At 39.0% G+C, this 20956-nt stretch overlaps 1 protein-coding gene across 12 annotated transcripts in view; it reads right to left on the bottom strand.

Moving 5' to 3' along the window:
- The window catches only part of PARD3 (par-3 family cell polarity regulator), a 627608-nt gene that overhangs the window by 268268 nt on the left and 338384 nt on the right, over positions 1 to 20956 (bottom strand). For all 12 annotated transcript variants that reach the window (XM_039524331.1, XM_039524332.1, XM_039524326.1 and 9 more), the window contains 2 exons: positions 14643 to 14734; positions 10015 to 10098 (listed from right to left, as the gene is read on the bottom strand). In XM_039524331.1, coding sequence (XP_039380265.1) covers positions 10015 to 10098; positions 14643 to 14734 — 176 coding nt within the window. The remainder of the gene's footprint in view (positions 1 to 10014; positions 10099 to 14642; positions 14735 to 20956) is intronic.

The following is a 20956-nucleotide window of genomic DNA, read 5'->3' as shown; positions in this document are numbered from 1 at the left end:
GGTGAGCGGGAGGAGCTGTTCAGCAGGGCCTGCCAGTAGGTGCTGAGCACCCACTATTCTTTTTCCACAGAGTCAGTGCCTACGATGCTAATGACAGGCCAAAGTGAAGTACTGTTCATTATTATTATTGGCCCACTACAATGAATCTTACAAACTACTTGTGACTTCGCAGTATTGCCACATGGAAGTAGGCATCCTGGAGATTGAGAGTGGCAAACCAGTCATTGTAATCTAAAGAAGGAAGGAAGGATTTATGTTAGGGAATTCATGCAAAATCTTATGTATTTGATTAACATGTTAAGATTCTGAAGGTCCAATATGGGTCTTTGACCCCCTTGGACTTGAGTCAGAAATTATCATGAGTGAAGTCCCTTTCCTCAATGGTGACAGTGAACATGTATGGCCCTTACAGTAACCAGAGTCTGAACTTCTTGAAGGAGCACTGACTTATGAGATGGGTCTCTATAAAGGTACATGGTCGGTGAGCGAGAAAGTGGTGTGGAAAGAAATTGGATAAAATATCCCAGTCTCACAATGCATAGGACCATTTGTCTGTTGTTATGGCTTCCCAAGCAATGAAGGAAGTGGGACAATCTGTCCCCAAGTTGGGGGCAAGATAGCACAAAGATCATCTACTTCTGTATTGCTGTCCTTGAAGAGAAAGTCAAATGGGCTGATTCCCGAGAGCTGACTGAGGACAAGTATGCTGATTAAAACTGGAGTTGGAGAACCCCCTTCTCTCTGACTTCTGCTTCCTCCTCGAAGAATCATGCTGGCTTTGGCAGACAGAAAAATTGCTTATAATACTGTTGTTTCAAGGGTCTATAGTGATGTCTGTTGGAGGCAGGGGTATAGACCACTAACGAGCGAAGGGTAGCAGGAGAGTCTTTGAATGAATGCAGAGTTTCAACAAAACTAAACATCAAAGGTGAGGTCAGTGGCTAGGGATGGTACCTAAGCCAACGATTGCTCCAGCACCAAAGCTGACAGGTGCCAAGAGAGTGTGAGACTGAAACTGAGTCTGAAGACTGTTGTGTTGGTGACACAGTGTCCACCAAAACCAAAGGTGGTACCAGAGGACAAGCCAAGCTCTTGCCATGTTTCTCAGGTGGTATTAGTCTCGATACCACTCAGAGTCTCTGCACCATAGCCGAGGAGACAGACGGACCCAGTACTGGAAGAAGTGCTGCCAACAAAATGGACTCCTGCACCAAAGGAGAGTCTAGGGGTACGTCTACACTACGGGACTATTCCGAATTTGCATAAACCGGTTTTGTAAAACAGATTGTATAAAATCGAGTGCGCGCGACCACACTAAACACATTAAATCGGTGGTGTGCGTCCACGGTCCGAGGCTAGCATCGACTTCTGGAGCGTTGCACTGTGGGTAGCTATTCTGTAGCTATCCCATAGTTCCCACAGCCTCCCCCGCCCCTTGGAATTTCCGGGTTGAGATCCCAGTGCCTGATGGGGCAAAAATCATTGTCGTGGGTGGTTCTGGGTAAATGTCGTCAGTCACTCCTTCCTCTGGGAAAGCAACGGCAGACAAGCATTTCATGCCTTTTTTTCCTGGATTGCCCTGGCAGATGCCATAGCATGGCAATCATGGAGCCTGTTTTGCCTTTTGTGACTGTTACCGTATGTGTACTAGATGCCGCTGACAGAGGCGATTCAGCAGCGCTACACAGCAGCATGCTTTTGCATGACAGCAGAGATGGTTACCAGCCATACTGCACCATCTACCAATCCATAAATTGGTAAAAAGATGATCATGGTTACCAGTCCTTTTGCACTGCACCATCTGTTGCTGTCATAAGTGCCCCTGGCTGCTCTTAGCCAGGGGCGCAAAAGCCAAAATTGGGACTGACTCCCTGAGTCAATCCCTCCTTTTTGGTATCTAAAAATAGAATCAGTCCTTTCTAGAATATGGGCAAGTGTACTAGAGAACTACTGTATCATAGAACCAGAGAGCACAGCTGCTCTGTGTCAGATCCTGCTGAAATTATGAGCTGTATGCTATTCACAGGGGGTGCTCCTGCAACAAACCCACCTGTTGATTCCATTCTTCCCCCAGCCTTCCTGGGCTACCGTAGCATTGTCCCCCCACTTGTGTGATGAAGTAATAAAGAATGCAGGAATAAGACACAGTGACTTGTTAGTGAGAAATGAGTGGAAGGCAACCTCCAGCTGCTATGATAGTCCAGACAGGACATTAACAACTGTGGAGGAGAGGAGCCCAGCATCGCACTGCTAGTCCAGGGGCAATTGAATCTTTTCTTTACACATGAAGGGTGGGGGCTGATGGAGCTCAGCCCCCTGTTGCTAGGATGACGATGGTTATCAGCCATACTGCACCATCTGCCAGGAAAAATTAGGGCCAGGCGCCCTTGATTGACCTAACTGATGCTAGTCAGCATGGTTACCAGTCCTTTTGCACTGCCCCATGTGCCAATAGGCTGATGATGAAGACGGGTACCAGTCATATTGCACCATCAGCCACCCATGGCGGGGGGGGGGGAGCAAGGATGTTGGTGTTGAGTGCTGCAGTATCGCATCTATCTGCAGCTTTCAGTAAAGATAGGGTGACATGTTAAAGAGTCAAGAGAGGATTTTTTTCCCTTTCACTTCTGGGGGTGGGGGGGGGGGGGGTGCGTAAATTGCCGAGCTATGCCCTGACCCACCGTGGACACTGTGTTTGACCCTAGAAGCATTTGGAGCTCAGCCAAGAATGCAAATACTTTTCGGAGACTGCAGGAACTGTGGGATAGCTTGAGTCCTCCAGTCCATGAGCGTCCATTTGATTCTTTGGCTTTCCGTTATGCTTGTCACGCAGCAGTGCGCTGAGCCCCTGCTATGGCGTCTGTCTGGAGATTTTTTAAAAATGATTTTGAATTTCGTCTTCTGTAACGGAGCGCTGATATCAGATTTGCCCGCCCTTACAGCGATCACATCCGCATGGTCCATGCGGGAGCTCTTTCTTTATTTTGATTTTTAACTGCCTCGCCACACGTGCTGATCGGAGCTCCACGCTGGGCAAACAGGAAATATTCAAAAGTTCGCGGGGCTTTTCCTGTCTACCTGGCCACTGCATCCGAGTTCAGATTGCTGTCCAGAGCGGTCAGTGGTGCACTGTGGGATACCGCCCGGAGGCCAATACCCTAATCCAATATGGTAATACCGATATTAGCGCTACTCCTCTTGTTAGGGAGGAGTACAGAAACCGGTTGAAAGAGCCCTTTATACCGATATAAAGGGCCTATCAGTGTGGACGGGTGTGGCGTTAAATCGGTTTTATGCTCCTAAAACCGGTTTAAACGGCTAGTGTAGACCAGGCCTGGTACAGAGAAGTAAAGCAATCCTTTGCTGCCTCATAAGTCTGCAGGGTTGTTGCTACCAACAATGCTTGCACTGAAATGGCAGTCACTGATACCAGAATCAACGGTCTCCCTGCAGACAGTCGACAGCATAGTACCAGGTCCATAGCTCAGCTCTGCTCTGGGTATCTGAATCTTTGGGTATCTCTACACTGGCAAGTTTCTGCGTCACAACTTATACCACTTTTATTAAAACACTAGAATGAAACGGTTGTTGCATGTCCAATCTGTGCTCCTTGTGATGCTGGAGCGCATCCACATTACCAGCTCTTGCAACGGCAAAGCATTGTGGTAGCTATCCCACTGTGCAACTGGCCACAGCGTGCTTTGGGAAGGGTTTGCAATGCTTCATGGGGCAGGCACAGCGTCACAAGATGCAGGTTTCCCAATTCCACTGTTTCATGGGCATCCTTTTGTTGAGTCTGAACTTTTCATGAGTTTAAACTTAACCCAGACTTGATGTCTCTATCTGAAACTTTTAATCAAAGCTCTGACCTGCGAACTACTCATGACCCCCCCCCCCAATAAGCCATCTCCTCCTTTTTTTTTTTTTTTTTTACATTTTTACCCTTTTTATTCCTGTAGAATCTTGATTGATTGATTATGATTATGATCTCTTAATCACTACTTGTTTACTTCTGTGTATAATAATTGATGACTCACCTAATAAACTTACACACACACCTTTCTTTTCTGTTTCTGTAAGCTGGTGATGGTGTGGAGCCCGTTGATCATGTCTGTGTTCTCTGGTCTCTGACAGACTCTCCATCCCCACCCAACTCCGCTCGGAACTGGGGAGGTGAGAGGGAGTAAGGCTATCCTTTCTACATTTCCAACTGCTTTTCAACTGAAGTGGGGAGGGAAGTATGAGACAGGGAGTATGTGTGTAGCGGGGGGGAGAGAGACAGTGAATTTTGGAGAACAGAGAGTATGTAAGCATGCTGTCTTGTAAGTTCAGACAGAGGCAGGAAGCAACCAATCCTGAGGCAGGGGGAGGGGGAAACCCCAACATCAGCCCCTGCCCCCCTCCCTGGGCTCTCTGCATAGCAATCGCTCTCCTTCTCACACACACATGCGCCTCTCTATTCAACAGCACAAGCATTCCACATTAATAGTTTTCTTTGTGTCCCAGAACATATCAGCATAGCACACAATGGCTGTCAGAAATGATGCTTTGAAAGGGGAGGGGTGCATGTCTCCAGGGCAGCCGAGTTCAAAACAATGAGCAGAGGCATTATGGGACAGCTCCGGAGGCCAATTACAGCGTAGAAAGCAATTAAGTGTCTACACTGGCAATAGAGCGCTGGAGCCTCTGCGCAAATAGCCTTATGACTCTTGTCAAGTTGGGGGGTTTTTGCACCGCTGCAACTGAGGAGTTTCTGCGCACTAAGTGGCTTGATATCTGCAGTTTAAGCGCAAAAAGCTGCTTCACTGCGCAGAAACTTGCCAGTGTAGACAAGCCCTTTGGGAAGGCCCTGGAGAAGAAGACTGACTCCTCTTTCTCTGTTAAGAAGACTCCAAGTCCAAGGGTCTGTCAGAGACAACCACACCCACTTGCAGACTGCATCTGCGTAACTAGGGCACTCACTTGAGAGCCCCAGGGCTGAGGCATGCACCATGAGGTAGTGTTTGAGGCACAGGTCTCTGGAAATCGCCTATCTTTTCTAGAAAGAGCAGCAGATACTGCACCTCTCCTTAATTTGCCCCTCACTGAGGTAAATGTATGTGGGTCACTATTCGGGGTAGACACCCCACATGACAGACAGTACTTATAGTCTGCGAATGCTGTATGCAGAGCACTGAAACAAACTATTAAAAATGAACTTTGAAGTAAAAATAAAATAAAATTTAATGGATATTAACTTCTTTTTCCAGATAATGTAGGAAGCTAAACTAGCTAACTAAGAAGAAGAAGAAAATCCCGGCAAGCTCTGACTCAGTACAGGGACAGTGAAAAGGAACTGAGGGGGCTCAAGGCAGCACTGCCCTTATGTAGCCTCAAGAGGGGCCATGAGGAGATGCAGGGCACACATGCCACCCCAAATTGTACTGCTGCAGAAAACTCTGGCTCTAGCACTGAGGGTGCAAAAATCTGAGTAAAATATACACGTGCAACCACTCGAAGAACAGCAGTGCTCTGCTGCTCCAGGCCTTATTCTCCTACTAATAAACAAACCCACCAGATAGGCAGCCACTAAAAACCCAAATATATGTTTTTGAAATGTCCATTTGCTGAGCCCAACCTGAACACACACAGCAAAACTTCTCTCTGGCCTGATCTACACTAGGAAATAAAGTTGATATAACTATGGCAATTCAGAAGTGTGAAAAATCCACACCTCTGAGCAACGCAGTTAAACCTACCTAATAGCCGCTGAAAACAGCATAAGTCGATGGGAGAATTCTCCCATTGATCTAGCTACCACCTCTCAGGGAGGTGGATTACCTATCCCAATGAGAGGAGCCCTCCTGTCGGCATAGGTAGTGCCTTCACTGAAGTGCTACAGTGGCGCAGGTACAGTAGTGCAGCTATGTCACTGCAGCCTTTTAGGAGTAGACAAGTCCTCAGTAAGCAGAACTGCACATTAGAGATTTGCAATATTTCCTTGAGTAGCACATGAATGTTCAAATTGACCCCGCTTGTTATAAGGGTCTTAGCTATTGCAGGCAGCACGTCACTTAAGATCATCCATTCCTATCAGATATAACACACAGGCATTAGTGATAGATGGAGCACAGTGTCCTTCACACCGCAAACCTTGACTATGTCAGTGACAAAAGGAATGTCTAACTGGTTTTTGGGTGGTCATTAGCTTTTTGTTTGTTTTACTGAATAATACCTAGCATGACCTCCTTTGAAAATTAATGAATTGACTGTTCCTGCGCTCCCCACCATTCATCTTTGCCACTTCTGTTAAAAAAAACAACACATGCATACAAACATGTCTTTTACGATGTAACAGTTCAGCTCTCAATGGAGACATAGGTAAGTGTCATTGAAAGTGCATCTAGTCCAGTTTGAGTGGATGTTTTTTAAGGAGATCATGTCCCCTTCAGAGCTAAAACTATTAATTTTTCTCAGTATAGTGGTCTGACTTGATTTATGTACACTTTATAGCACTATTATGAACAACACAAAAGCTGACCATCACAACATGGTAAAGTAAATGCTATATTGGTTATTCCATACAACAGGGTGAGCTTTTCAAAGATTTCCAAACCACATCTTAGCTCTATTGTATGACAGAAGTACAATGTAATTTGAAGGTGACAGCAATGAAGACTATACTCACTACGTTACAAGTAACGTTTCAATTATTCTAAAGACATGTGTTTTTATAAAAGAACTTCTCCAAAACTCCCCACTGAACAAGTATGTTTGTATGAGTTGTGGTTCTACTGGTGTTATGGCTAAAGCACTAGTCTGGAATTCAAAGGATTTTGGCCCAGTGACTTCTTATGTGACCTTCTTCAAGTCAATTAATTATTCAATGCTTCAATTTTTCACTTTTACAATGGAGATGATAATATTTAGCTACCTTACAGGAGTGTTCTGAGGATAAATTCATTCACATACTAAGGTAACAGTAAGGTAAATAATACATAACTAAATGTCACTGCATAGTAGTTTTGCTTTGGATAAATCAAAATGTTATTTTTTTGCAATGTGTTAAGTTCATATATTTATTGTAAGTTTTATATGGCTTTTGTTAACTGAGAAGGATTTGGGTTTTAGTACATTCTCTCTTTAGCAGTTTAAATGGTGGGGTTTTAATAGCTTAAGCATAAGTAGACTGAGAAAGAAGACAAGACAGAGGTCAGCAACCTGTGAAAATCACCACTAGAATATTCTTACATTTGCATTTAGAGATTATAAAGACTTTGGGGCCCAAGAGGGACTGCAGCATTAAGTAACTGGAAAATTCAAAGTGCAGACAGACTGCAAAGGGAAATAAGGCAATTCATAAGAAGCTGGGGATTGGGAAAACTTTGGCTATCATGTTCTAATTTAGATGCAAGGAATTATGGGTTGAGACTTTCCTGTAACTCAAACTAGAATTATTGGTACTGTGTGTCATCGGGGGGGATTATTAAACACAACCTGGTCAGTTTCAATATATGTCAATTAGTTTGATCCATAACTTTATCCCCAACTCTTTTCCAATTATTAAAGTTCAAGTTCAAAAAGTGTGGCACGCTTTGTGGACATTTGCTTTGATTAAGACAACAAAAATTCCTGGAGGAGAAATAGCTGAAAAATACACTGTACGCCGTGCCTTTGATGCTTCACAACATCCCTGGTGCTCTTAAAAATTAAATCTACTTTATACAGTCATTATGTACATATAAACAGTTTAAACTTTACTTTTTATTCTTGACAACCATATTAAGAGCTTGCAACCCCTTATCAAGTTCTACTCACTGAAGTAATTCCACTGATGGAAAAGACCTACTATGAGTAAGTGCTTGCAGGAATGGCTGAATTTTTTTACATCAAAAAGAAATTATATTATTTCAATATGAAGTGACAAAAAATACAATATAAAACTCATTTTTACAGGTAAAATATCTCCCATACACCTCAGTGTACAAGACAGAATTTCGGGGCTCCCCTAGTATAGTATTAATGATTAAAGATGATCAAAAAGTTAGTAAGTTGAATAACCAAAACTAAAAATATAATTTTTCATTAGCAATACCCTTGGAGAGCACCTATTCAATAGCTTATCCAAGTTAATAAATATGGTCACGTGTATTTTAGCAGGCACAAATCAAGAATTAAACTCACGGTCTTTTCAACTGATACTTCTATTACAGTTCCACTGACTTCCTGAGTGGAAAATTCCTATAGAACTTAACAGAAAAATCTCTACATTTTTTAACCATGTTACAAAACGTATCACTGAATTACATCCTTTTTACTGATTCGTTAGATGTGGTAGGTTTTCAAGAGTAATTTTTATAAAAACCCTATTATTCCTACAAGGACTGTTGATCTAATCCCTACTTTTTCCATGAGGGTTGGTTACATGAAAAGAACTGATTGACAGATGCCAGAAGACAGAGTACATGTGTTTTGAGAGATTATTAAAAAAAAAAAAAAAAAAAAAAACCACCCACATAGCTTTATTAAACTAAATATCACCCTGATTAAGAGATAGCCAACAATTCTGATCTGACCCTCCCATCTCTTCCAGCACGGTCCATGGCCTATATAAAAATGCAAAAATCATAGCATGCCATTACCTCCTTTCTTTATTTATGAGGTTGTGATTAAAACATTACCACTCTCATATCTGCTGACTGAACTCACTGAAGATAGGGTCAGGTCACTCATGGGAAGAAAGAGTCACCATATTATGGCAGTTTGCTCTTACCTCCTGAAATCCTCAGGGAAAGTTGCCTTCAGTTCAACAAAATTATTAGTTTTGTCACAGTACTACATGTCAGTATAGCTACTGAAGCATAAAGGTTAAAATAATAATCAGAAAAAAAGTTTTTAAAATGATATTCCTCATCCTGCTGTAGAAAAAAATGTATATCATGTGTGAAAAGCACTTGATATAAATATCTGATACACAGTGACACTTGCTTCTAATCAATTTAAACTACAATTGCTGATGGATACGCAGACTTGTAAGAACATAATATCCTTTCATTGCGTAATCTAAGATTACACTTTTTTAAATGTATGTTTGGTCCCTTTTCACCAAAAAAAAGCAGAAACAGTGAATGCAATTACACTTAAAGATAAAGGTAATCTCTTCCTCCCCAAAATAAAATCCTACTTATATTCTTGATGGATTGTCTACTTTTCAGTATGCCCACAAGCTTTAAATCCCCCACAGTGAATAACGATTGGTACAAAAGTAATGAAATTTTCCTGAGAATACATCAATGTTTCGATTAAGGATCCTAAATACTAAAATTCTACTTCGGCAAAGCAAACACTATAAATGGAGTGTTCTGTTTACTAATGTAATCCTGAAAGTTATTTTAATGTAAATCACCTGCACTGCATTCATTTTTCTGGAACTTAAGACTTAAGGAATTTTTGCCTTTTGTCACATAATGAAATTTAAGATAGTTGTGGAGAATACATGCCTTTCTCCAACATCTCAAAACCCCATACTGTATGCCTTTCTTGTTTTCCTTTCAACACAGTGGACACTATTTAATATTACAAATACTGCAATTCTTTTTCTTTCAATCTTGCTTATAAAATGCACATAGATGTAGAATTCTCTGGTTTATAATGCTGCTACTTTGGTAAATAGGAGGGAAATGATGCACAAATACTATACTGAATTAAAGGGGAAAAATAACTTGATGAGGGTCTGAAGGAAATAATTAATATCTTTGCAATTCAAGTTTCCATCAGGTCACAATACAATTTCCATTATAAATTAAGGGACAGATTCTGCCATCTTTCTTCCCCTAATGTACTGCCTTCGTACTACGTACAGAATGAGTAAGGGTGGCAGAATGTTTCAATTATTTTAAGTCAGTAAAACTTCCTCTTGAAAAAAAAACATGCGTTATTTCAAATAGAACCTACAGGCACCTATACAAGAGTAAGCATAACCAAGATAAAACACAGCAAGTTATGATTCAATTAAAATCTTACACAATACATTACCTTCCGCCTCGGGCACTGAAAGGCACTACATGGATTCCCAAAGGCCCGCCGTCATTGGAGACTTCTACGAGCTTTACCATATCACTGTGAGACAATGATGAATGAGGGAACATGAACATGTACCGTAAATGAACCAAAAACCCCCATACATACACATGCACAAAACAAAGATATTCCAGAACTTAAGCAATGGTGATGAAAGCAATGCTGAAATACTACATACCTGAATATTAGTCTGATGGCATGAAAGGAGATCAATCATCAAAAACAATTCCATTAATAACTCAAATGAAAAGTGAACTAACCCTTTTGGTAACCTTAATCAGCTACATGAATTACAGACTGCACAATGGCACAATTTTATATTTATATTGTTTGGTTTGGGGCTTTTTGTTAAATTTAAGCTGTCTTGTCTACAGGCAAGTGGAGGATTTTTTATTTCTTTCAATTTGTGTGTCAAATATGGATCAATTTTTCTCAAAAACTATAAAGGCTGTTATTGACCCTATCATACTTCCTTCAGCTATCCCAATGAAAGCCTGCTCTAGTCTTTAATGTTAGTTTAAGATAATGCTTAAACTATTTAACGAGGACTGTAAGTTTTAAATGGTAAACCTCCTTCAGTTTTGGAACACACTAACATAATTTGATGTTTTGTGTTCCCACAATTTGCCTACAGTAAAACCTCAGAGTTATGAACACCAGAGTTATGAAGTGACTAGTCAGCCACAGCTCATTTGAAACTGGAAGTACACAATCAGCAGCAGAGATAAAAACAAAAAAGCAAATACATCACATTACTGTGTTAAACGTAAAGTACTAACAAAATAAAGGAAACGATTAAAAAAAAGATGCAACAAGATAAGGAAACTGTTTCTGTGCTTGTTTCATTTAAATCAATATGGTTAAAAGCAGCATTTTTCTTCCGCATAGTAAAGTTTCAAAGCTGCATTAAGTCAAAGTTCAGTGGTAACTTTTGAAAGAATAACCAAAACATTTTGTTCAGTTACAAACAACCTACATTCCCGAGGTGTTCGTAACTTGGAGGTTCTACTGTAGTGAGTTTACTACAATTATTTCTGTTTGCTATGCATATTTATAGATCTATATTTCTGCCTTTTCAAAGCAAATGTTTAATATACCATGCAATCATGCAGAACTAGTTCTGGGTTTTACTTTTCGCTTTGGAAAGAGAAAATCAAATAAGTCAAAGGTCCAAAAAGCTCAAGAAAAGATTTCTGAAGGTATCAGAAGTAAGCTTGAAGCAAATGTCCTTAGTTCAGAATACCCACACATTTTGGGGATGTTTGGTTTGGGAGCCAAAAGCCATAAAACATTACAAGCCACAGATGGACTAATAATCGGTCAAGACCCCACATCTAAACACTCCAGAACTTTAAGAACAAAAGCTCTGAACCCAAATCTGAACTTGTGATTTTTGTTGGCCTCTAGTACCATACATTTTTCATATTCTCTGGTACTATAGACAGTACATTTGACAGTTGGCTTGACTCTTGAGTAAGGACAAATAAGATTTGACCTACAGTCAGTACAGATACATATGGCCAGATGCAATGACCTATGGATGTCACAAGGGGACTTTCCATTGATTTCAATGGGCACTGGATCAGGCACAGTGATGGCACTGACATACCAAATGACACCATTTTATCATTCAGAGGAAGGTTCGAGAAACCCCAAAATGGACATGATGGAGTAACCCACCCTTAAGGGATTTTTCTCTTCCTACATCTGTCAACTAGCGATTGCTTTATGTCTCTTCCACATTTTTTTAAAATCCTACATAAATTATATGTAAGTGTCCTCATAATCTATGTAAATGTCCAATCTTTTTTTTTAAATCCTACTAAATTAATGTTTCTCTGATATCATGTGACAAAGAATTCCACAGGTTAATTATGTATTGCATAAAAAAAATTTTCCTTTATCTGATTTGAATTTGCTGCCTTTGGCTGTAATTGAATCTACCTTTCTTCTTATATAATGAAAAAGGGTAGATGTACCCACCTTTCTACCATATTTGTTTTGTATAGCTCTATCTCATGTCCCCTTCTCTAAACCACATTTTTCCCATCTTTCCAATTTACTCTATGGAAATGTCTCCATGCCTATGTTCATTTCCACTGCCCTTCTATTACCGCTATGACTTCTTTGAGATAGGATGACCAAGAACTGATCAATTCTCCAGATGATGGTAAACCACTGATTTACTTAAGAGCATTGTAATGTTGAGTATTATTTGCTGTCCCAATCTTCATGCATCATAACATTGTTTGATTCCCACAGCACATGAGCTGTGCACAAGGTCTTCCAAGAATCAACTAAATTCAACTAAATCCAGAAAGTGTTGCAAGTGATGCCTTTTACTACCCAAAAAGGATGTTGTATATCTTTCCGTTCTAAGGAATGTTTTGCTTTGTTCTCAATTCTGAGGGCAGAGAGGAACATAAGAATGGCAATCCATGTAACATAACTAGAACTTTTGTAAGGGACGTGCTATACTATAGAATCCATTAAAACTGGATACAGAGGACAAGACAGTTTCCATAACCAAGCCCAGATTCTGTTTGACTTGTTCAACTGCTTAAACCATAGAAGGCATCCATTTTTCCACGATCTATTCAGGTTTATTCATAGCTTCTGCTCCCACAACTGCCGTTCTTCTGCAAACTCAGCCAAAACTCCCAGATCCTGAGCCCCATAAAATGGACATGGAAAAGTAAAGGAAAATTTGCCCTTGCCTAATCAATGCATTCTAATGGTACATCTTTACTGCAAATTAAAACCCGAGGCACTGAGTCTCAGAGCCTGGGTCAATTGACTCAGGCTTGCGGGGCATACGCTTCAGGGCTATAAACAGCAGAGTAGACATTCCCAAGCTCCAAGACCCTTCCCCATCACCAGGTTTCAGAGTCCAGGCTCCAGCTTGAGCAGGAACATCTACTCCGCTATTTTTTGCCCTGCAGCCCAAGCCCCACAAGCCTGAGCCAACTGACTCAGGCTCTGCGACTCGGTGCCATGGGTTTTTCTTTGTAGTGTAGACACACCCACAGTGGCTTTCATGGTACCTACTCCATATCACACATTTCATTTTACTCCTAACCCTGAGATTCCCACATGAAAGTGCAAAGCACTCAAATGGTAGTAAGGGCTTGTCTACACAGTGTGGCAATGCACACTATATGGGGGTTGATTTGTAAAGTGTGCCAACGTGTTGCGCACTAGCTGACCTGTGTAGACTCTGCTGGTGAGCACTAAAAGTTTCCTAGCATGCTCTAACAATTTGAAACAATCCTACACTGAAGTCCACTGGAGAACTTTTAGCAAACACCAACAGGATCTCCACTGGCCAGTTAGTGCGCAAATCACACCCCCGCAGTATGCACTGCTGCACCATGTGCACAAGCACTAAGAAAGCTCCCACTACAATTTTTAATTGATGTGTTTTGCTGAGCTGCTCTCTAAGCATACAGGAGAGGTGTTGTTTAAAAAAAGGAAAGAAAAAAAAGAAAAAAGAATAAAGAATAAGATGGTGGTACAAAAATCAGTTTAAAAATAGAAACAAGCAGCATTAAATTTGATACAAAATGTGTATATACTGTTATCAGCAAATAGTATTTTGAATTCATAATACTTCATAAAGTATTTTGCAAATAGGCTATGAAACACGCTATTGTTTAATGTATATTAATGCACTTATTATAATATTTAACTCACTCTTCTTAATTCCTATAAAAATCAGCAGCTCTACAAACAAAAGAATTAATTTTAAAATACTCAGCATATAATGGACTGTTTCCCAGCCAGGTCTGGGTCAGGTCTTTGTAATGAAACTCAAAGGGCAAAACTCCCTTGATTTCAGGTTTCATCATAAAACCATCAGTCACTGAATCTTTTCTAGTGTGTAGGGGAGTTTCAGTGTGTGGAGTTCTGTTTTGTCTGGGTAGTCCTCCTCTGCAAAACTGCTCCTTTCCTGTGGACTTGTTTACTGCATTTGTGGAAGGTGGAAGGGCCTTTAATACTCAAACTCTCACCTGCCAATATTTTGGGAGAGCCAGTTGGGCCCATTGCTTCCCCCATCATTAGCACCAAACCCTAAAATGCCCTATGGTTAAGCATCTTCTGTGGAGATAGAAAAATATACCCACCCAACCATACTATGGTAATAGTTCTGAAAATGCTCCATCACTCTGCTGCTGAATCACTAGTCAGGACCCTTTAACACTGGGACTAAAAGATGCCCACAGTGCAAAGGGCAAAAGGAAGTACGTCTCTACCTTAATATAACGCTGTCCTTGGGAGCCAAAAACTCTTACCGCGTTATAGGTGAAACCGCATTATATTGAACTTGCTTTGATCCACTGGAGTGCGCACCCCCACTCCCCCCCGAGCACTGCTTTACCACGTTATATCTGAATTTGTGTTATATTGAGTCGCATTATATAGAGGTAGAGGTGTACCTGTTTTATGCAGAGTTGCAATCAAAATGAAATGCATGTTACACGTTTTGTTTTATTTATTGACATTATCAATCTTGTGATAGTAAGAGCTCTTTACTACTCTAAATCTTACTGTTAAAAAATGATGCAATTGTAGCAATAACTTACTCTAAGGAAAAATTGGCGGTGCCCTCCAAACCACTGTCTGCATGTCCAACTGGTTCAACTCTGCTGTTGTCCTCCTCTGTCCCATCTTCATCCTGGAAGTAAAGAAGATGTTCTCCTTTAATATTCCAATTTTTAAATTACAATTATTATATCCAAGATGGAAATATATACTTCAAAGATTGAAAGTCTTGTTTAACATTACAAACACAGTGACTTCGTCCCTGTGGCTCTTCTGTAACATTTATCTAGAGAATTGTTATCATAATGCACTGCTAGAGTTTAACAGTATGTATGAAATGACATGGAAGAAAATCTATATTAAGGTAAATAAGGTTTTAAAATGTTACACAACATAAATGCTTTAAATAAAGAGGTATTGCTCTTCAATTTGTTGACTAATGAATTTAGCCCAGTCATTAGATAGCTTACTAAAGGACTTAAATAAAGAGATGCATTGAACTTGAATGCTAGTTAATTTAAAAAGAATAAGTTAAAAGTCCTATCAGGTACTACATCTGCTTCTGAATTTCTTTTCCAGTTATTCTCTCCAAGGTTGCTTTCTGAAAAGCTCCCATAAACATAAGGGGAAACGAACTAATTATACAGCGGAAACAGTGAAAAGTGATTATCCTAAAAGTGCTGTCAAATGTACTAAGTGATCAAACCAAAAAGAACTGGGGAAATACACCTATATATAAAATCTCTTTCAGATTTGTGGCAATCTAAACGGTACCATGTAATAATCATAGGTAAAATAATATCACTGAAATATGATGTTTTAATTTGACAGAGTCCCTTTAAAATATTTATGGGTCGCCAAATGTTGGACCAATTTATGCCTCATGTGACTTCACTAAATGAAATAAGGTTTAAATCGGTGCAGTGTTTGCATCCCAGTCTTGCAAACTCTTTTATACATACTTAATCCCATTGAAATCAGTATGGATTATTTTCCTGAGTAAGATTCTGCAGGATCTGGCTCTTAGTCATTAAATTATAGCTAGACTTTTTTTTGCAAGTGCGTTTCAATTACTGAAATAATGGAATTACTAATGCCAGTGTATCTCACATAACAATGCATTATTCCTGAACAAAATACAGAGACTTTTATATATTGTTTACCACAGAACTTCATTAACAGAATTGAGAGGTATTTATGGCTTCAAAGAATGAAAAAAAGCTCTAATGTTAATTGATTGATTTTACTTTCCGGAAGTGCAAATTAAAAATACATATATTATTCACTGTGCCTATAATTTTTAATGTCAGAATTGGGAATAGAGTACTTCCAAATTTAGACCAATGTAATTAAAGGACTTCCATTAGGAAAAGAGAATCACAAGCATTTTTATAACTATGTGATTCAATAGAAATTTATGCTTTTAATTATCCATGTGACCAAAAAGAAGTATTATATTATAATCAGTACAATTCAAAGCACAGATTTAGATTCCATCGGCAGAGGCATCAATCAGCAAAATGATAAGTGATGGGTTATGAGTTCAGCACACAGAGTCAGACAATATATTAAATTATTGAAGAGAGATTAAAGCAAGGCAGAGGCATTCAGTAATGTCCAATTGACATTTCCTCTGAGAGTCTGCAAAAATCAGAGGCTGGATGCACTGAGCTTCTCTGAGACGTAGGTATGCTTTGTGCATCCTGGATAGCAGGGCACTGCTTGAAGCCAAGCTACTTGAAGATTGATGATTCCATGTTTTGAGAGGCTCTAATATGCACTTCTTAGTCATCTATCTCTCTTTAGCACCAGGCCACATTTAAAAGGTTAACCAGCATCTTGAACCTGCCTAGAACTGCTTTATAAACGTAAACAAAAACTCCAAAGCAGATATTTTCTATACAGAAAAAGTTGTTTATAAATCAATTGTAAAGGATAACTACAATGTAAGTCACAAATATGCAGTAACAATTTTTACCTGTTTTCAGATTTATTGGTCTTAATGAAAGCTGCAACTATGCATCAAAATATGGTCAATTTTGTACAACTGAAAATAATACTTAAGTATCGTAGACATTATTTACAATTACAGGTGGTGTACAAAAAATATATACGTTGTTGAATGCAGAGTTGTTTTAAACATGCAAAAAAACAGGACATTCAGATTTGTTCCTCACAAAAACAGTATCTCCTCCCCAGATTTGCATATATAGTGTCATAGCATATGGTGTTAAAATTAATGTCTAATGTATGTCTGCAGTGCAGCAGAGTCAGTTACTGTAGGAATCATCTCTTTGAATTTCAGGCATGCACAGACATGCACTCTGCACAGGTATGTGGAGTCCCACACTCCAAGTCAGCTCCTTTTATTTCACTTTGTGTGGCTCTTGGTGATGCTTATGTATATCTGGAGCTGTGCAAGGTAGTAAATTTTTATGTGATCTAATTATCAATCCTTAGTCTAAATAAATCCAGTAAGTAAGGGAACATTTAAGATGCAAGCATCACTGACCAAAATAGAGATAACCACATGTGATCTTAGTGTTATTATCTACCTTGTCCTTCTCTCTCAGCCCCTCCTTGTGGTTTGTCAGATCATGTATTATTTTTTATTCATTTAGATCTCAATCCACCCAACTGAATCCCACACAACTTTACTCACATGAGGAGTCCTGTTACAGTCACTGGTACTTTTCACAAGGATAAAGCTATACACATGCTTCAGTGTTTCTAGAACTGGGGACCTTACATTGGAAGTTTTCTAGGCTAACACTCTACCTTTATCTGGTTTATAAACAGCCTTGAATATTTATGGTTCTCTGTAACCTTCAACATTATCATCAATGAAAGACGATATGCTCAACATGCACAATACAGGTCTTTGAAACACACCTTCATTCTCTCATTTCTACTTCACACATGGAAAGGGGACATTCCTTAGTGAACACTATGTACACGAGAAGTTTGTACATTTGAAACAAAAGAGTTTTTCACACACAAAAATATCAAGAAACAGAACTTGGATAACTCATGGAGAATAGAATGGTTGGGTTTTTTTTAATCAAAAAGTTATCATCTGATATAGGTGCTTAGACAGAAAGTGTATTCTCAGTGCTAGCTACAGCACTACAACCACAATGCCATAATCAACAGATGCGTCCTTAAAAAAAAAATTTTTTTTAATTAATACTGCAGTAATCAGGAACTCTTTTCCTTCCAATATCACACAGATTTTGATTTACATGGAACGAAATGTAGAGTAAATTGGACACCTGCAGAAGCATGTAACTTGAAATTCTGATGTACTAAGCAATGTAAATAGCTATGAAAATCTCTGCATCAAGCAATTATTTCTTTATTTGCAAAGTAGTTTTCTTCCTGAAAGGCAAAATCCACCTGTACGTGCAATTACTGAGGTAAACTAAGGAGAAGGCACATTACATTTAGTGGGTCAACAAAGTTACAGAAACCCAGAAGCATATTTGTACAAAGTGCAAGACAAACCTTCTATTTAGCAGCACTGGTAAAATATTATACATATAACACCTGTATGCTACATCAAAAGAATAAGCATTCCAGTGTAATTAAGAAACAATATGGTAAAAACTTTGTGCAGCGACAGTAATAAATTTTTTTAACCGGGTCACAAAAAATGTAAAATTTGTGACCCAGAGTTAACTGGACAGCCTGTACTGCTTTCAGATACATGATGTGCAATTACTCTTAATTGTGTGAAATCAATTAACAAGCTTGTGCATATGTAGGCCATAGCAGATTCTTTCAAAGCATATGTTTATATATCTGCACTCATGAATCAAGCCCCTAAATATGGAAACAAAGCACTTTTTCAGAAAAGTAATTATTTCTCTATCATTATTGTACTAAATTATATAATAAAACTAAGTACTCAAACACTGAAAATCAGCTAAATTGACCAAACTGGGCATTTTAAATTCTGGTGCTTCTTAACGGATGAATACAAGAAGGGATCCAGTCACTGAAACTCCATGATAAAATATTTCAATAATTCTATTCACACAGCTTAAGTAATGGTTACACACACAAAAATTACATTAAAAGAATAATGAAGTTACAAAGTCAAGCACTCAAAAGTCAGGAAATACCAGAATTAAGATTGCCTGTGCAACCTTAATTCAGACCCTTTGTGCTTATACTTAATGAAACAGTCTTTAATTACATGATCACATTCTATTGTTTCCGTGGAACACTTGCCTCATTCAATGCACATGGGGATGCATCAGGGTTGTGTACTAAAGGAGGCAGTGATCTACAAGACCCCTGCTTCATTTGTTGCAGAAGTTGGTGAGAGTAATGAACAAGGCAGGGGACTGCAGGATGAAAAAGGATGGTCTCTTGGTTAAGACTGTAGAATGCTGCCCTGAAGAAGTGTATTCTATCCCTGCCTCTGCCATTTGATGTTACTCAAGTCACTTAAACCAGGGGTCTAAGATGCAGAAATGCTGAGCCCCCACAGCTGCACCTGAAGTCAATGGGAGTTGTACTTCAAACATATAAAGTGTGGTATAATGCTCACTCTGAGAAATATTTATATATTTTGGGTGTTTTCTACATTTTTAAATATATTGATTTCAATTACAACAGAATACAAAGTGTACAGTGTTCACTTTATATTTATTATTACAAATATTTGCACTGTTAAAAACAAAAGAAATAGTATTTTTCAATTCACCTCATACAAGTACTGTAGTGCAATCTCTTTATCATGAAAGTTGAACTTACAAATGTAGAATTATGTACAAAAAATAACTGCATTCAGAAACAAAACAATGTAAAACTTTAGACCCTAAAGTCCATTGAGTCCTACTTCTTGTTCAGCCAATCGTTCAGACAAACAAGTCTGTTTATATTTGCAGGAGATAATGCTGCCCGCTTCTTGTTTACAATGTCACTTGAAAGTGAGAAGAGGTGTTTGCATGGCACTGTTGTAGCCGGCATCGCAAGATATTTATGTGCCAGATGTGGTAAAGATTCATATGTCCCTTCATGCTTCGACCACCATTCCAGAGGACATGCATCCATGGTGATGACAGAGTCTGCTCAATAACAGTCCAAAGCAGTGCAGACTGATGCATTTTCATTTTCATCATCATTAGTCAGATGCCACCAGCAGAAGGTTGATTTCCTTTTTTGGTGGTTCAGGTTCAGGTGGTTTCCACATCAGAGTGTTACACTTTTAAGACTTCTGAAAGCATGTTCCATGCCTCATCCCTCTCAGATATTGGAAGGCACTTCAGGTTCTTATACCTTGGGTTGAGTGCTGTAGCTATCTTTAGAAATCACACATTGGTTCCTTCTTTGTGTTTTGCCAAATCTGCAGTGAAAGCATTCTTAAAATGAACATGTGCTGGGTCATCTGAGACTGCTATAACATGAAATATATGGCAGAATGCTGTAAAACAGAGCAGGAGTCATACAATTCTTCCCCAAGGTGTTCAGTCATAAATTTAATTAATACATTAATTTTTAACGAGTGTAATCAGCATAGACGCATGTCCTCTGGAATGGTGGCCAAAGCATGAAACTGCATATGAATGTTTGGCATATCTGGCATGTAAATACCTTACACTGCCAGGCGAACATCTGCTGACATTCATATCATAGAATATCACGGTTGGAAGGGACCTCAGGAGATCATCTAGTCCAACCCCCAGTTCAAAGGAGGACAAATTCCCAGACAGGTGTGGTTTTTTTGTTGTTGTTGTAAATTGTAAATAAGAAGCAGGCAGCATGATCTCCAATAAATGTAAACAAACTCATTTGAGCAATTGGCTGCACAAAAAGTAGGACTGAGTGGACTTGTAGGCTCAAAAGTTTTACATAGTTTTGTTTATGAGCACCGTTACGTAACAAAAAATCTACATTTGTAAGCTGCACTTTCAAAATAAAGTGATTGGACTACAGTAGTTGTATTAGGTGAATTGAAAAATACTATTTCTTTTATCATTTTTACAGTGCAAATATTTGTAATAAAAATAATATAAACTTTGTATTGTGTTGTAATTAAAATCAATATTTGAATGTAAAAAAACATCCAATAATATTTAATACGTCAATTGGTAGTCTATTGTTTAACAGTGCGATTAAAACTGTGATTAATCATGATTAATTTTTTTAATCACAATTAATTTTTTTCAGTTAATCGCATGAGATTAATCGACAAACCTAGTGATGATGTAATTAAAGACTACTATAATGCATATGTTCTAGGATGCTGAATTAAGGATGCACAGGCAAACTTAACTCAGGCATTTCGTAACTTTTGAGTGTGTGACTTTGAACTTGATGTTCTTTCTTTTTCTTCCCCGTGTAATAA

The sequence above is a fragment of the Mauremys reevesii genome, linkage group 2 (genome assembly GCF_016161935.1).
Source record: "Mauremys reevesii isolate NIE-2019 linkage group 2, ASM1616193v1, whole genome shotgun sequence".
NCBI lineage: Eukaryota > Metazoa > Chordata > Testudines > Geoemydidae > Mauremys > Mauremys reevesii.
Note: the sequence above shows the minus strand (reverse complement) of the source record. Positions and strands in the feature narration are given on the sequence as shown.